Source organism: Limulus polyphemus, unplaced genomic scaffold (genome assembly GCF_000517525.1).
Source record: "Limulus polyphemus unplaced genomic scaffold, Limulus_polyphemus-2.1.2 Scaffold354, whole genome shotgun sequence".
Taxonomy (NCBI): domain Eukaryota; kingdom Metazoa; phylum Arthropoda; class Merostomata; order Xiphosura; family Limulidae; genus Limulus; species Limulus polyphemus.
In genome coordinates, this window is record NW_013665964.1 from 248,157 (window position 1) to 263,402 (window position 15,246).

At 30.9% G+C, this 15,246-nt stretch overlaps 1 protein-coding gene across 1 annotated transcript in view; it reads left to right on the forward strand.

The window, feature by feature from the left end:
* Window positions 1-15,246, forward strand: part of LOC111085369 (amiloride-sensitive sodium channel subunit gamma-like) — a 44,619-nt gene that overhangs the window by 24,908 nt on the left and 4,465 nt on the right. The window contains exons 2-5 of the mRNA XM_022383633.1: window positions 6,640-6,901; window positions 10,577-10,727; window positions 13,889-14,079; window positions 14,490-14,599. Of these exons, the coding sequence (XP_022239341.1) occupies window positions 6,675-6,901; window positions 10,577-10,727; window positions 13,889-14,079; window positions 14,490-14,599 (679 nt within the window). The 5' untranslated portion in view covers window positions 6,640-6,674. The remainder of the gene's footprint in view (window positions 1-6,639; window positions 6,902-10,576; window positions 10,728-13,888; window positions 14,080-14,489; window positions 14,600-15,246) is intronic.

Sequence of the window (15,246 nt, forward strand, 5' to 3'; positions counted from 1 at the left end):
CAGCTTAGCAAACTAGATTAGCAGTTTCTAGCTCAACTTTTCAAAAGAATCATACGGGTGGACGGTTATTATTGATTATTCATTGCCAACGATTGAGCACAAATTTACCAAATTTTATGAAATTATCTTAATTAAAGAGCGTTTAGCGTCACGTGATATTACCTTAAGCAATAAACATAAATAATGATGTTTGATATGGCTGTGCCGATTGCATGGGGGTGATGACAAGAAACTGTTTATCTAAATTCAATTGCATTACTATAAAGGCCGGTATTAACACTGTTTTAGAGAGAAAGAACTACAACCATATCTTTTAAAGAATCTGGTTGGTTTTGTAAAGTAAAGGTCTGTTCCGAATAACAGGGTTGCGATCCTAAAGTTAATGTGGGTTACTATCGAGTATCACTTTCTCACCTGCTGTGGTTTGTTGATGTTTATTCATAAAAAGTCACGATATCTAATATATAACACCTTAGGTGCGAAAATAGGTGCAACCAAAAAAAGGATTCAGTGTTCGACTTAAAGAAATGAAATAAATATTGGCGGAAAACTGGTAGCTACACTTATAGCATTGATAAAACTTTACAGCAAATATTCATTCGTTAGTTAACCAGGCGGAGTTTTTGTTCAACTTGAGGCATGGTGGTGGGAAAACAAAATACATTTATGCTACTAATATAACTTTTGAATATCATAATATGAAAAATATTGGGTAAACTAGAAACAATGAAATAAACGAGTTCGAACGATCCATTTGCATTGTATAAACCTATAGAGGAAGCGCAAAAAGGTAATTTGTAAAGTATTGAAAAGCGTATAGAATATCTACCATTTGTATACGAATTTGGGGGTCGCTTTAAAACTATGGCCATATGATAGACAGATATGTCCTACATATGAAATTAAACAGCGCTTTCTGGACTTATAAAATACTTTCAAAAAGTTATCTATGACTGTTTAAATCCTTCTGAAAGTGGAGAAATATTTAGCTGTTCCTTTAGAAAATAAATATTTATATAGTAAGAGTGTTGACTGGTGAAGAGACAAAGAGCAAGACATTTTTAAGGATGATGTTTTCAATGTTCTACATGGAAGAGGAAAATCTCACACGGTAGAGCATTTAGGCAGCAGTGGGTTTCAAAACATTCCAGGTCAATCAAGACGAAAATTCTCATATAAATTAATATAAAAAGGAATAAAATTATTTTTGCAAAATCTGTAAAGCGACACGTCCAATTATATCATTGTTAATCACTTTAACAGCTTCATTGGTGCCAGAATCAAAAAATGAGGTGCATTACTTTGACAATATAACATAAACAGAAATAAAAACCAAATGATATGATATAATATTATCGGTACGATGGTAGTTTTACAAACACTTTTTTCAATCCAATCTATATGTCATATTCATTTTATTTCCGGAAGCGAATGTTGATCACTTGAAACTTCCAGGTTTTCCAACAATAATTAGTTTGTATTTTAACGCAAAAAATATTTTACTTATGGTTCTTGGCCCATTTCATACTGAATTATATATAGGTATTGAAATCTATAACACTATGATAAAATTAACTATCAAATGAAACATAATAATACAAAAAATATCAGAACCTCCAGGAAATTTTCTTCGGTATAAAAGAATAAATAAGTTTGGGAAACTACCTTCGTACCGATAATATTATATCATATCATTTGGTTTTTATTTCTGTTTCTGTTATATCAGGAAATTTTCATTGCTATAAAAGAATAAATAACTTTGTGGTCAATACCTCAACTAACCAATCAGGTAACGAAATAAGATTCGAATTGCTCCAGTTAAAGTATGGGAACATGATCCATATACAGTTTTTACCAACTGATAAGAAGTGTTATACAACGAGGCAAAAATCTAATTAAAAAGAGTTAGGAACTTCAAATGAAACTTGTTCGTTAAGTGTACTCTGTGAGAAAATGTTGCTTCGTAATATATGTTCCCATTTCAGTTCTGTTACTCATTTGGTTGAATAATAATTAAACAATAAAATCTTGTCACTTTTACATTTCTAGTCTTTCAAGAAATCTCTGATTATACAAATTTTGTCTCGAAGAAATGTGACTATAAATATGTATAAATCCTCTTGCAATATAATGTAAAACATAAAATCATTTCCTTATGATTGGTTTGTAAAATATATTATTTGTATAAAGTGTTTGTTGTTAGATGATATGGTAAAATAGACAAAAGCTAAAATGCATCAATTAGATAACAAAATATTAGCGATAGATCGTAGCAAGTTTTTAGCATCTAACTATCTGAGCTGTCAAGCATTAGACTTAGTAGTAGAATAAATAAACTCATGTTGTACTTACTTTTTCACCGAGAAGACTAGATTACCAAAAACTAAACTAAAAGTACAGTTCATAGCATAAACATATAAGTATACATGATACAAGGAATTTCTGGATGTATTATTTAAGGTGTTGCTATATGCAGGATCCTAGGTCTTTCCAGATGTATTAATTAAGGTGTTGTCATATACGTAATCCAAGGAGTTTCCAAATGTATTGATTAAGATATTGACGTATATGGTATTCAAGATATTCCTAGCTTTACTTTATAAGGTTCAATTCATTACTTTCTGCTGACAGATAGATGGCATTCATGGCTTCTTTACCGAGGTAATTCAACAAAATCACGGCATTTTGGAATTTGTATTACTCTTCACTGATTAACGTTGTTGTAGGGTTGTACAATTAAGTCCAGTACCATGTCAATATAATATCAGGCAGTTAATCCTGTACTTGAATGTATAATAATACCTGTTTGTCCAGTTATAATAATGTCTTTCTACTTCATAATTAATCAGGTCAAAAGTGGCCCAGTAGTTAGTGTGCTAGAATACATATTACACGAATTCATCTGCGGGCCCTTCATTGAGAAAAAAAAGAAAATAATCACGCTCTTCACTCTGGGGCCATGGGTGTGGTGAGACAAGAGTAGCCCAAGAGTCTGTTGGTACAAAATTAGGAACAACTATTGCAGATAATCGTTAAATAGCTTATTTCTGAAAACAAATGAATTATAAGCAACCTCCACAAAACCATTCATGTTCGATAACATTGAACTGGCTCTCCAGCAAAACCCCATCAATCACTGGTAGAAGAAAGAAAACTTGACACATTTTTGAAAATTTACAATGGTGTAAAATAGCATGTCTTCGAACTGTGGGGATCTTGACGAAAATCCAAATGAACTATATGGTCAACTGTGTGACTGAAGCCATCTGTTCCTCAGTTCGGACTCAAGAAGTATGTTCTTTACAACCTGGACACTTATAATAATGATGTTGTTGAGCCCATATTGACGTGAAGTGATCGTACTGGCGACTTCTGATAACCATGCTGTCCTTAAGTTAGGTGACATTACGTGGTGTTGTTAACCTCCCAAGACATTTACCTGGCTTTCTGATATAAATACTTGTTCTTTGTCAACGTGTAAATATTCTTCCTGCTGCAGACCTACATACATCAAAAAGAACTGACCCCATCTCTGTATTATTGGTATCTAAAGTTTGAGCAGCTTTGGTATTGTGTATTATGATTGAAAAAAACGACTGCCATCACTAGGTTCTATGTCAGTCAATTACGCGAATATAACAATAAATCTTGATGAGATCACTAGAACAGTAAATGATAAAGTGCAAGACGAAATGTAAGAACTGGGTTTTCAGGGCGAGTAGCACATTAAAATATCTTTGTGTTCTTGCAACAGATCACATGAATCGGGTACTCATCTAATGACATTTAGATATTTGGAACTAAAATAATGTATAACTTCTGAGATCTAACAAAAGTTTTGCCCATTTACTTAATTGTGTTACATAATTATGTAATTATAAGATAATTTGAATTATAACTTAAGTTATGAAAAACTGGATTAATTTAAGTGGATGATAAAGCGATTTGTTATTTAGACGATCAACACCAATATCAGCGATAGTCACTTCCTAGTACTCAACGCCGCTGCCAAACAACTAACTTATTAATTTATAGCCTCATGCGATTATGATGTACCTTAAAAGAAACCAGATGTACAACCTGGCGAAGTCTCTCTCTATATACATATATATTTAAAGCCACAAGAAAACGTCGCTATATAATTTGCTAATTTGTGAAATTAATTTCATGATTTGATGTCTTGTTATTACATATTAATGAGTAAACTTCATTAGGAAATTAAATATGCTACAAAGAACAGATATTAACATTGTTTGTCAAGGAATTAATAGCATCGTAATGATTTTGCTCTACTTGACGCTATAAATTATTTTTATGACTTGCAGACGTACCTTAAAAGTACCGTAAAATTTTACATAAACGTTATCCAGTGTTAGCAGAACTATCAAGTTACCATATTTCAAGCCGTACCAGTGAGTAACACAGAAACTTGGTCTGGTGGGGTCAGACACATCACAACTTTCTTGAAAGACTAATGTGCCTTTTTTACATGATAGAAGTGGAGATGAACATAAGAAACAATTCATAATAGGTATGCACGAGTTCTATTATACTTCTTTTTAGCTTTCTTTCTGTCTGTCTTATAGAAGCAGCTATGACCATTCCATTTCCTAAATTGTTTGTTTTGTAGTTATGCAGACAGCTACACAAAGGGCTATCTGTGCTCTGCCTAAATAGCAAAGTCACCAATAAACTTATAGAGAATTAAAATTTTGAATTACAAACTAATACATTTGACTCTATAAATTTCAGAAAGTCATTACTATTTCATTTTCAGAGTAGATTATTCATAACTAATATTCTCAACTAAGATTTTGCTTGAATTCTAGGAATGTAAGGAATCTTGAAATATAATTATAAACATAATGGATTGGTTTGATGATTTTATGAGCATCGCGGATGGTTTTATACAAATATAGATTGTACTTGAGTTAAATATGTTCTTAGAGACGCGATTATCTTCTTTACTAGAAAAAAAACGTTTTATGTGGCCAGTGGAGTAAGGTGTATTAAAAATTATTATCTATATCACTGTGACAACAACACAATTTTCTAAAAATACAACAACTTGAAGTGACATGAATTTCATTGTAAATTTGACCATTAACAAATGACCAAGTTATATTTTAGGAGCACTATTTATTATTTCAATATGTTAATAAATCACTTTTGCTGATAACATATCGCTTGTTAAAAGATATAGAATTTAAGCACGTTATATTTAAATTCTCTTTCACATACACGCGCACCTCCCAATCTCATCTTCGGGACACATGCCTGTGTCCAACTTTTCAGTTAGAGCAATGCCAATGACTCTGAGGCCACGTGGTCAGTTAAGGTATTGACGTACACGGCACCAACCAAGCTTCCAGAAGAGGTTTTGTTTTGAATTTTGCGCAAAGCTACACGAGGACTAGAGGGAAGGAGCTAGTCATCACCACCCACCGCCAACTCTTGGGGTACTCTTTTACTAATGAATAGTGGGGTTGATCGGTACGTTATAACGCCCAAACGGCTGAAAGGGCGAGCATATTTGGTGAGACGGGGATTCGAATCCACGACCCTAAGATTACGAGTCAAGCGCCCTAACTATGCCGGGCCGTCCAGAAGAGTGATATAGGATTTGGATCAGGAGGATGTCTTGCTGGAACATTCTTGACCCCTGTGGTCAATTATCCAACATAGTTCATCATAATATTGTCAGAAAAACAAACAGGTATTGTTTCACATTAATATTAAGTTCTGTCTCATTGAAATTTCACCTTGTTGAGTCCAATATCACGCCCACATATTCTAGTATCTCTGCTTCATGACTAACCGTCACCAAAGTTGCGACGTTAGTTTTGAGACTAAAGTGCTACAATGTCTAGTCGAAGGAGGATTATTAACACGTGAAAATAACATTTGACGTTCACGCTAGTTATGTCGACGTTGACGAAAGTACAAATTAAGTGTTGGGTTTACTGCATGCTAGCTTCTCCTTCTTGAGCTGAGCTTATGAAGTATAACCTAAAATAGCCACTCCTGTTACTTTCTCCAAATACTTATTTGCTCCATTGGTAGTAAACAGCTAATTATTCATCTTTAGGGCGTGTACCTTCGAAGACATTTTCCAGACTTGTCAAGCGTAATCTGTTTTATTATGTTAAACTTTTGCCTCGTTAATGTTGTGCTTTGGTAGAATTATATGGTTATTGAGAAACGTGTATACTTACACAACTACATTTATATTTGCCAAGTAATAAAATGGATATAGATATTTGAGAGAAATCTCAACCAATGACGCTCGCTTCTAGATAGGGAATGTCAATGCAAGTAAGGTTAAATATCCTAAGCTGATTATATTATACCATTAAAAAACAATAATGGCGTTGTGAGGTCTCGAGTAATATTACTGAAAGCTTCTACAAATACGGCATTAGATAATAGTGTAGATTTTGAATGTATTTGATGTCTTTAATGACTTGTTTCGTAATGTTTTTTTTATGACTGCGAATTTAGAAATGCTTTTAACAACAGCTATTGACGTTGTTTGTCTAGCAAATTATGAAGTCGTAATTGTATTATTATTGTGCTTGTCGCCTTGAATGGAATATATAACTTGTAAACTAGCCTTAAATAGCTTATTTTACCCAACAGCTCTTTATTCTTTGAAAAGCTGTCAAGCGGCCACAATGTATAGTGCAAGCTGGATCAGAGAGAAAATAAAGAACTTCAGAGCTTCTCAAGTATTATATTTTGCTCTAACAGGAGCCTTAAAGGTGGCGTCTGTTGCTTTGTGTATTTACTTCTTCGCAGCTTTCCTGGACGACTACTTTGCCTATCCATCCGTGTTAAAAGTGGAGATGGACATGGGAGAAAACTTAACATTCCCTGCTGTCACGATCTGTAACTATAACAGGTACATATGATTGAATTATAGCATATTAATGTCTATCTGTCTTTGAGATAAGATATACCATTCTTTTCAAATCTAGTTTAATATTATGAAAAGAAGAAAATAAATTCTTTGAAACATTTGAACTTTAGGTAATTTTGATACATCCAGTATTACCTCTTATCTTATTTCATTAGGAAATAAAGAGTATACGTAATCATTACAAATAGTATAAAATTTATTTCATTATAACAAATGAAATTGTTTCTCGTTTCAATGCTTTTTATGCTTTGTCATCTAAGTTCTGATATAACTGTTTCTTGTACTGAAAATAAAAATTATTTAGCTATTCAATGTTTTTTAATAGAAAATATTGCCCATTCAGTGATTTGCCTAAAACTGTATCGTTATATATATATATATATTATTTACTTTAAGCACAAAATTTTGTAATGATAAACCAATACAGAAATTATCTATCTAAATCCATGTGACGATTATAGCTGTAGTGGACTATCTTTGAAGGAAAGACATTTTATAGCAATCCCCTGCAGTAAAGTAGTAGTCATCCCCTCTGTTATTAGCAATGTCATCGGGCAAGTAGACAGAAAATTATTTTTAAACAATGTATTGTCTAAAATATACTTACCTAAGTGCATATAATCTTTCTCTGTTTTTTAACGGATAACATTTAAAACAACTTAGAGCATCTCTAACCCTACTGAGAAATTAATAACCAGAATTCCTAAGGCCTCTTTGTCCTAAAATATTTAATTTGGATATCAGTCTATATATATATTCTTAAAGGAAAAGTTTGTTAAGAATTAAAATATAATGATGCTTTGAAAAACTTATTGGTTATAGTTTACCCTATTGAACTGGACTACTCCCCCCCTCCCACTTGAGTCTTAATATTTAGCTATCTGTTCTCCGGTTTGTGAATTTTAAATAACGAAAAGTTAAAAGTAACTTATTTATATACTAACCAATAGCTATCGTTTCTGATAGTTAATTGACATTACAGCGATGAAAAATGGATATCATTGAACAAAATATTCTCAAAATAACGTGAATTCTTGATCAGCTGGTATCAGTATGAGAAGACGAATAAATGTATTACGTTAGACCACTTTAAGAATCCCTTATATTAAACGTGGAAACGATCTAGGATGTTGAATATACTGTGTAATCTGAACGATCTAGGATGTTGAATATATGTGTAATCTGACAGAAATGTTACACAGCCATATCTTAACGAAAACTTCACGTAGGACTATAATACATGAGATTAAAAACTTTATAACGGTTGAAGAGTGGAAAGTTAGAAACATAAATAAATCTAAAAAATAATGTTTCTTCACAGTTAATTTAGCATCATCTGGTGAATTTAAAACGTTCATTTAATTTTCATATATATTCATGTATTCCACTTTTTAGCCGAAATGAAGTTTTTCTCACAATCATATCATTACCAAAAACAAAAACAAAAAAGCTCGATAAAAATTTTATTAGTTGTATTATTCAAATAAACTCCAACATATAGAATAATTTTGAAAACGAGGAACATACGATCGATAATTTGGCCAAAGGTCTACTTAACCATATATACACTGAAATCGAACTAAAAGGATAACTTGAAGATAAGAGAAATTGGAAGCTTGAATAAACAAGACAAAATGGAGCACATAATAAATTTCTCTATAACCTTATATTTGTTAAACTTCTCTGAATTTTGCGTTTTACCTTGGAAATGTCTACCAGCACTATAAGTATTATTATACTATTAAATAAATATTTTAAAAATATTTCGTTTAATAGACTGTTTTAAAATATAATCTTTATTGTGTTGCAAACAGTTGTTATCTATAATATATTTACTCTACTGTTATTTTGGTAAATATGTCTCTTCAATTACTCACGAGTGAAAACAATGTTTCCATTAATAAGCTTTTGTGTGTGTTTTAAAGCCTAAACTATATTATATTACAAACCTGTTTTAAGATATACTATATTTATTACACTTGTATTTTAGTCTATATGGTATTGTTGCGAAAGTGTCTATTCAATATTCTATGAAATATAATAATACTTCTTTTTAAAGCTTCTTTTATATACTTAAAACAATTTTTCAATTGTAATCAGTTTTTAGGTATACTATATTTACTATACTAATAGCGGTGTCTGTATTTTAATGCCACACAGCTATCTCTTCAGTATTCCACGAAATATAATAATAATTTTTCTTTTAATACATTATTTTGTATTTTTTAAAACATAAATTCTTTCTTTAATTGGTTTAAAGCTATCTTTTAGAAATTATGTGATGTAATGATAATTTTTCATTTGGTAAAATGTTTTGCATATTCTAAAACACAAACTCTATTCCGTTGCAATCAATTTTTAGATATAATTAAAAAAATTACTTTAGTGTGAATTCATATGTTACAAAGGTATCTCTTTGATATTCCACGATTAATAAGTTTTTTGTATATTTTAAAATATAATGTCTATTGTATTACAATCCATCTTGAGGTATACTATATTTACTACCCTAGTATTTTATTCTGTATGCCGTTGTTACAAAGCTACATTTTTAATATTCAACAATATTTAATGATGTTTTGTATATTAAGATGTTTGTATATTTTAAAATGTAATGTCTATTTTATTACAATCTATTTTGTCATATATTATCTATTTACTACCATCGTATTTTATTCTGCATGCCATTGTTACAATGCTATATTTTCAATATTCCACGATATTTAATGATATTATACACTTTCCCTAGTGGCTAACATGTAAATCTCTAGACTTATGACGCTAAAAGTCGAGTTTTGACACCCATAGTGGGTTTACCCCTAATAACCCCCTTTTGTGCTTAACACAAACTTATCAAGTAACCCAATGGTAATACACGATATATAGTAATACCTCATTTATTAGTTTCTCTTATATATATATTAAAACGAAAGCCATACAAAATTACAGTACGTTTTTTAGGTATATCATAATTCCTACACTGTTATTTTAGTTTGTGACTCAGTTACAAAGAAGCCTCTTCAATATTTGACGAGATTCTAAAACATGAAGAAATAATAACTGTTCGTGTTTATGTAAGTCAAAAGACTTTAAATGAAATTTGGTGTTATTTAACACAAAACCACACAACGGGCTGCCTGATCTCTCTCTCTGTTGCTGGTAAACGAATCCCAAATTTTAGCGTTATAACTCAATAAACTTACGGTTGAACCACGGGGGAAACTTCCTGAAATTTAGCCACAAGAAACTAATTTGTATTTTACCTAAGTTTTTATTCTCTTGAAGCAGATTTTAGTTTCTTGATTTATGTCATATACAGCATTTATTTATATATTTGATAATTTTTACTTCTACTACATTTGTTTGTAAAACATTTGATAATTTTTACTTCTACTTCATTTTTTTGTAAAAAATTTGATAATTTTTACTTCTACTTCATTTGTTTGTAAAACATTTGATAATTTTTACTTCTACTTTGTAAATTTATTTTTTACTTCTACTTGTAATCTGTTGATATATTTCTATTTATTGTTAAATGATTTTTTTTCTACTATATCTTTGAAATATATGTATCATGGTTACTTTCTCATACAATAAAACAACATAAAATAGCTAAATAATGATGTTTACATCATTTTTTTCTCATTGTTTATCTAGAATTAGCTCTTCAGGGGTTAAAAATTGCATAAATAAATACGAAAGTGATGTGGAAAATTATACTATTTGGTCTCTCTGCAATATACTAAATAGTAAAGCCACTCCTACGTTGAGTCCAGCGGGCCAATTTATGAACACACCAAAAATAACAGTAAGTAGTAATCTTCGATATCAACTATATTTTAAATGTCTGTTTCTCGTCTTTTAATTTAGTTTTTATATACTTTTCTTAGTAATAACAACTTTGAAGTAGATTTTGTAGGCAATGTTTTCGTAGTCAAAACATAATATTTTTCATTACTAATTATACTTTTGTACAGCGGTATGTTTGCGGACTTACAACGTGGTTGGAAGAGCACAGATAGCACATTTTGTATCTTTGTGCTTAACTTCAAATAAACAAACAAATAAGAATTTATTTTAGAAAATGCAGCTTTTACAGTGAGATAGAATGTTGATTTCAGAGAGGTACGACGTTTCTATCGGTAAGTCTATGAACATAGAACGCTAAAATTCTCGGTTCGATTCCCCGTGGTGGACACAACAATGTACTTTGATCTAAAACAAACAAACCAATAACTAGAAATCACTCTGATAGATGCATAATTTATGTATAGTTTACTCACATTCATGTTTACAACAAACATTCGTCCAACACTCTTACTCCTTTTAATCAGTTCGTCAGTTATCTGAGCTAAACATTATATCTGATGATGTTGCTTCATTGATTCTAATATAGTTGGATGAATCTCAGATATTACTAAATGTGTCTAATACAAAGCCGAAACTACTATTAAGTTATACGTTTGAAAGTAATTCTCTTCCTGAGTTATATAATATTTTTGCCAAAATCCGTTGCAGCGACATAAGGAATATTTCGGCTATTGTAATAGTGCTTGGAAAAAATGAATGCCACGTAGTTTGATTATTTGTGAATGCATTTATTTATACATGACAATTTCCAAAAAAGAAGAAAGCTTAAACATTTTACTTTTCTAAGATTACCTACTGAAATTTTATGAGTATTTTTTCTGAAACCTATATGTTAAAAAAAGAAAAAAATCTTATTTCAAAGTTTATATACATCATAATAATATTAAAAACATAAAGATTACAATATTAACATAGTTCTGAATTATTAAATAAAAATAGCTTGTACATGTAATAAATAATGGATTGTCTTTGAATATCATTGAAATAAAAGTGACATAACGATTAAAATATTAACATAGTTATGAATTATTAATAAAAATAACTTGTATATGTAATAAATAATGGATTGTCTTTGAATATTATTGAAATAAAAGTGACATTGCTGCTCTGTATTTCAAATTGATGGAAGTGAAAGTTTCTTATTCACATACGATTGTAAACAGGCAATTAAATTATATTTTAGCATATGTTAATATATTTTGTATAATTTATAATATATATGACAATTCATGTACCATAGTCCCTAATTTTGTGTTATTAACAAAATTGAACTTTCTACTTGTAAATTAAACATTCAAGGTATTATTCAAAAAGTCGATTCCTCTTCGTTTTTAGTTTGTTTTGTTTTTAAGTATGCACAAAGCCACACAAGGGCTCTCTATGCTCTGCCCACCACGGGTATCGAAACCCGGTTTCTAGCGTTGTAAGTCCGCAGACATCCCGCTGTGCCACTTGGGGGCCGATTCCTCTTCACTAAATACTGTTGAAACAATTTGGTCCTGTTGAATTTTGTTGGTATTTTTTTGGGAAATATTTTATCTTAAAAACCTAGAAAATATTGATGTCTATCTCAGGATGCAACTGAATTTTCAGAAATGTAAAATAAAATTACAAATAAAAGCATAATTTGGTTTTCTATCGTATAGAGACATATTAACACTTATTTTTGAACCTTACAGTCAGATAACTTTACAATAAATTGGTTTCTTTCATTAATTAAACATTCAAACCTTATTTGGTAAGATTTTAAAATCTTTTATATTTTCAGTAAAATTTCGGAACTTTGTTTAACGAACAGACTTTGTCATTTGTTGTTCTTCTTTATTACCATCGTTATTACAAATGAATGTGACAGAGTAAAAGCATAAGAGATGTCAGAGGATAAATAAATAAATTTATATCTAATTATAGTAGGATTCTTTTAAACGAACATCACTTACCATGTATAATTGCAGCTATTTTTACCCAGAGCAAAATAACATAATACCCAGAGTATTCTTAAGAATACTAAAGAAAGGCCCGGCATGGCCAGGTGGTTAGGGCACTCGACCCGATAACATCTTCAGTTGATTCCCATACAAATCAGGCATATGTTGGATTGTCATGTGATCCAAACGCTAGCCGTCCCTAATGTAGCAGTGTAAGAGTAGAGGGAAGGCAGTTAGTCATCACCACCCACCGCCAACTCTTGGGCTACTCTTTTACCAACAAATAGTGGGATTGACCGTCACAATATAACGCCCCCACGGCTGAAAGGGCGGGCATGTTTAGTGTGACGGGGATTCGAACCCGCGACCCTCAGATTGCGACATCATCTTAGACCAGTTATTTTGTCTTGGTTTAGTTAAAACACCATGCATTCTATTTATCTTTTGATTACTTTGTGTATTATATTTCTGCCCAAAATGTACTTAATTTCATCAATTTCATATTCTCCTTATATTTGAAAATAATTCACTTTTCTGGTATTTAATAAATGTAGAGTGGTAATTTATATTTTTTCGGAAATTGCATGACAATTTAATCTCAGAATATTTACTTATATTACTATCAATGTATTCTTTTTAATTACAATAGAAAATTAATCGAAATAGCGTGTATGACGTTTATTTCGATACTATGATTGTTGCTCTGAAACATAAGTTATATCTCGGTTTGTATTATGACAGGAAATGTTTAAAGTTAGTAGAATCGCATAATAAAATAGCACAGAAAATCCTCATTCAGGTGTAATGAAGCCAACTTTTAGCAGTTTTTATATCACTCAATGTATTATTTTTTCTATGAGAGTCTTGTGTTTTGTTTCGTGTAAATAATTCCGATATGGTTCATTCCAGTTGATATGAAATGAAACAAGCAGATTGTTTGTTGGCAATAAAATAGCAAGGTAAATAGATGAAGTAACATATGATTTAGCCAATCTATTTTTCAAACATCTGTTTAACATCAGGATTGATGCTTTAACGAATTGATGAAACATCAAACTGATGATTGTTTTTCATACATTTTAGATTAGCAAATCTCCCTCTCTCTCTGCATATATATATATACAGACATTTAGATTTATGTTTCATAAAAATATTTTATAAAACCCATTAGGCTCTTTTCGTATTTATTACCTGTTTCAAAGACGACCGTTCTATCGACGATATGACGCACATGGAAAAAGATATGTCAAAAAGGGAGATTAGTTACATTTCACTGCCAAAATCTGTACGAGAAACTCTCCATTTCCACGCTGAAGATATTATCATCGGGTGTAGCTATGATGAAGAGCAGTGCAGCTTCCGGTACGTACAGTTTGATGAAATATACGATAAGTATTAATGAAACTACCCTTATTTTATTGGTCATGTTGTTATGTGATTCAATAACACATTTCCTACTGTTATAACATAATTAACAGATGTGAATTTAATTAGGTTTAACATTCATAAAATGATAAAAAATACTATTAGTTGCAAAAAGTAAAAAAAAAATCTCACATTATTTGATAAAGGCAATAGCAAAAATTTAATTAGCAATTAGATAACTTTTATGTTTTATCCACAGAATAGACCTATTTTGTGTAGCTATGTAGCTCTGTGCTTAACAAGAAAGAAACTTTTCACCCTAACCATATATAAAAATATATGTATAATTTTACGAGATGCTGTTAAACGTTTAGGAAGACACATTCATAACTTTTAAAATTCGACAGCAATTTCACAACATCGTGGAATGCGGTCTTTGGAAATTGTTTCACTTTCAACGCTCACTGGGAGAAAAAAACTCAAGATCTACCTGTTAAAGAGAAAGGCTCTCAACATGGTGAATAGATTTTTCTTTACTTGGTGTTTTTTCAACGTTATTATCTTTTGTTATTGAATAACAAAATGTTAAGTAATAATGGCTGGAGACGGCTTGAATGAATAATGAAGAAAAACTTTAATATAAGTTTAACATAATAGCAAATGTACAACGTTTCGATAAGGTTTTGTCACCATCAGATACAGGTAATTTACACTGACACTGGATATATGTATATAGTATTGAACAAAGAAGTCACATGACCAGAACTGTTGCGAAAGTTAGAAGAGGTATCTAGGCATGTTGGTTTAGAGTAGAGTTGTTTTATGCAATTAAGATGGATTCCTTGATTTTTCGTTTGTTTATGTTGGGTTCTTTGTTTAAAATGACTGTGTTTTTAATAGATATATAGATAATAGATATAGATGCAGAAAAAAACTTCTAAAAGCAACCCTGAATTCCAAATATCAAGAACTGGACTACTTACAAAAACTCAAACAGAAATTAGACCACCAACTAGCCTGCTACCTCGAACTAGATGATTACGGCAATATACAACGCGCTATCAACCAAAACAACTCATTGCTGAATCAAGAAAAGAAGTTATACACAATAAGAAACTAGATCAACTAAGGAAACTTCAACAACGTGAAGTGAAACATAACAAT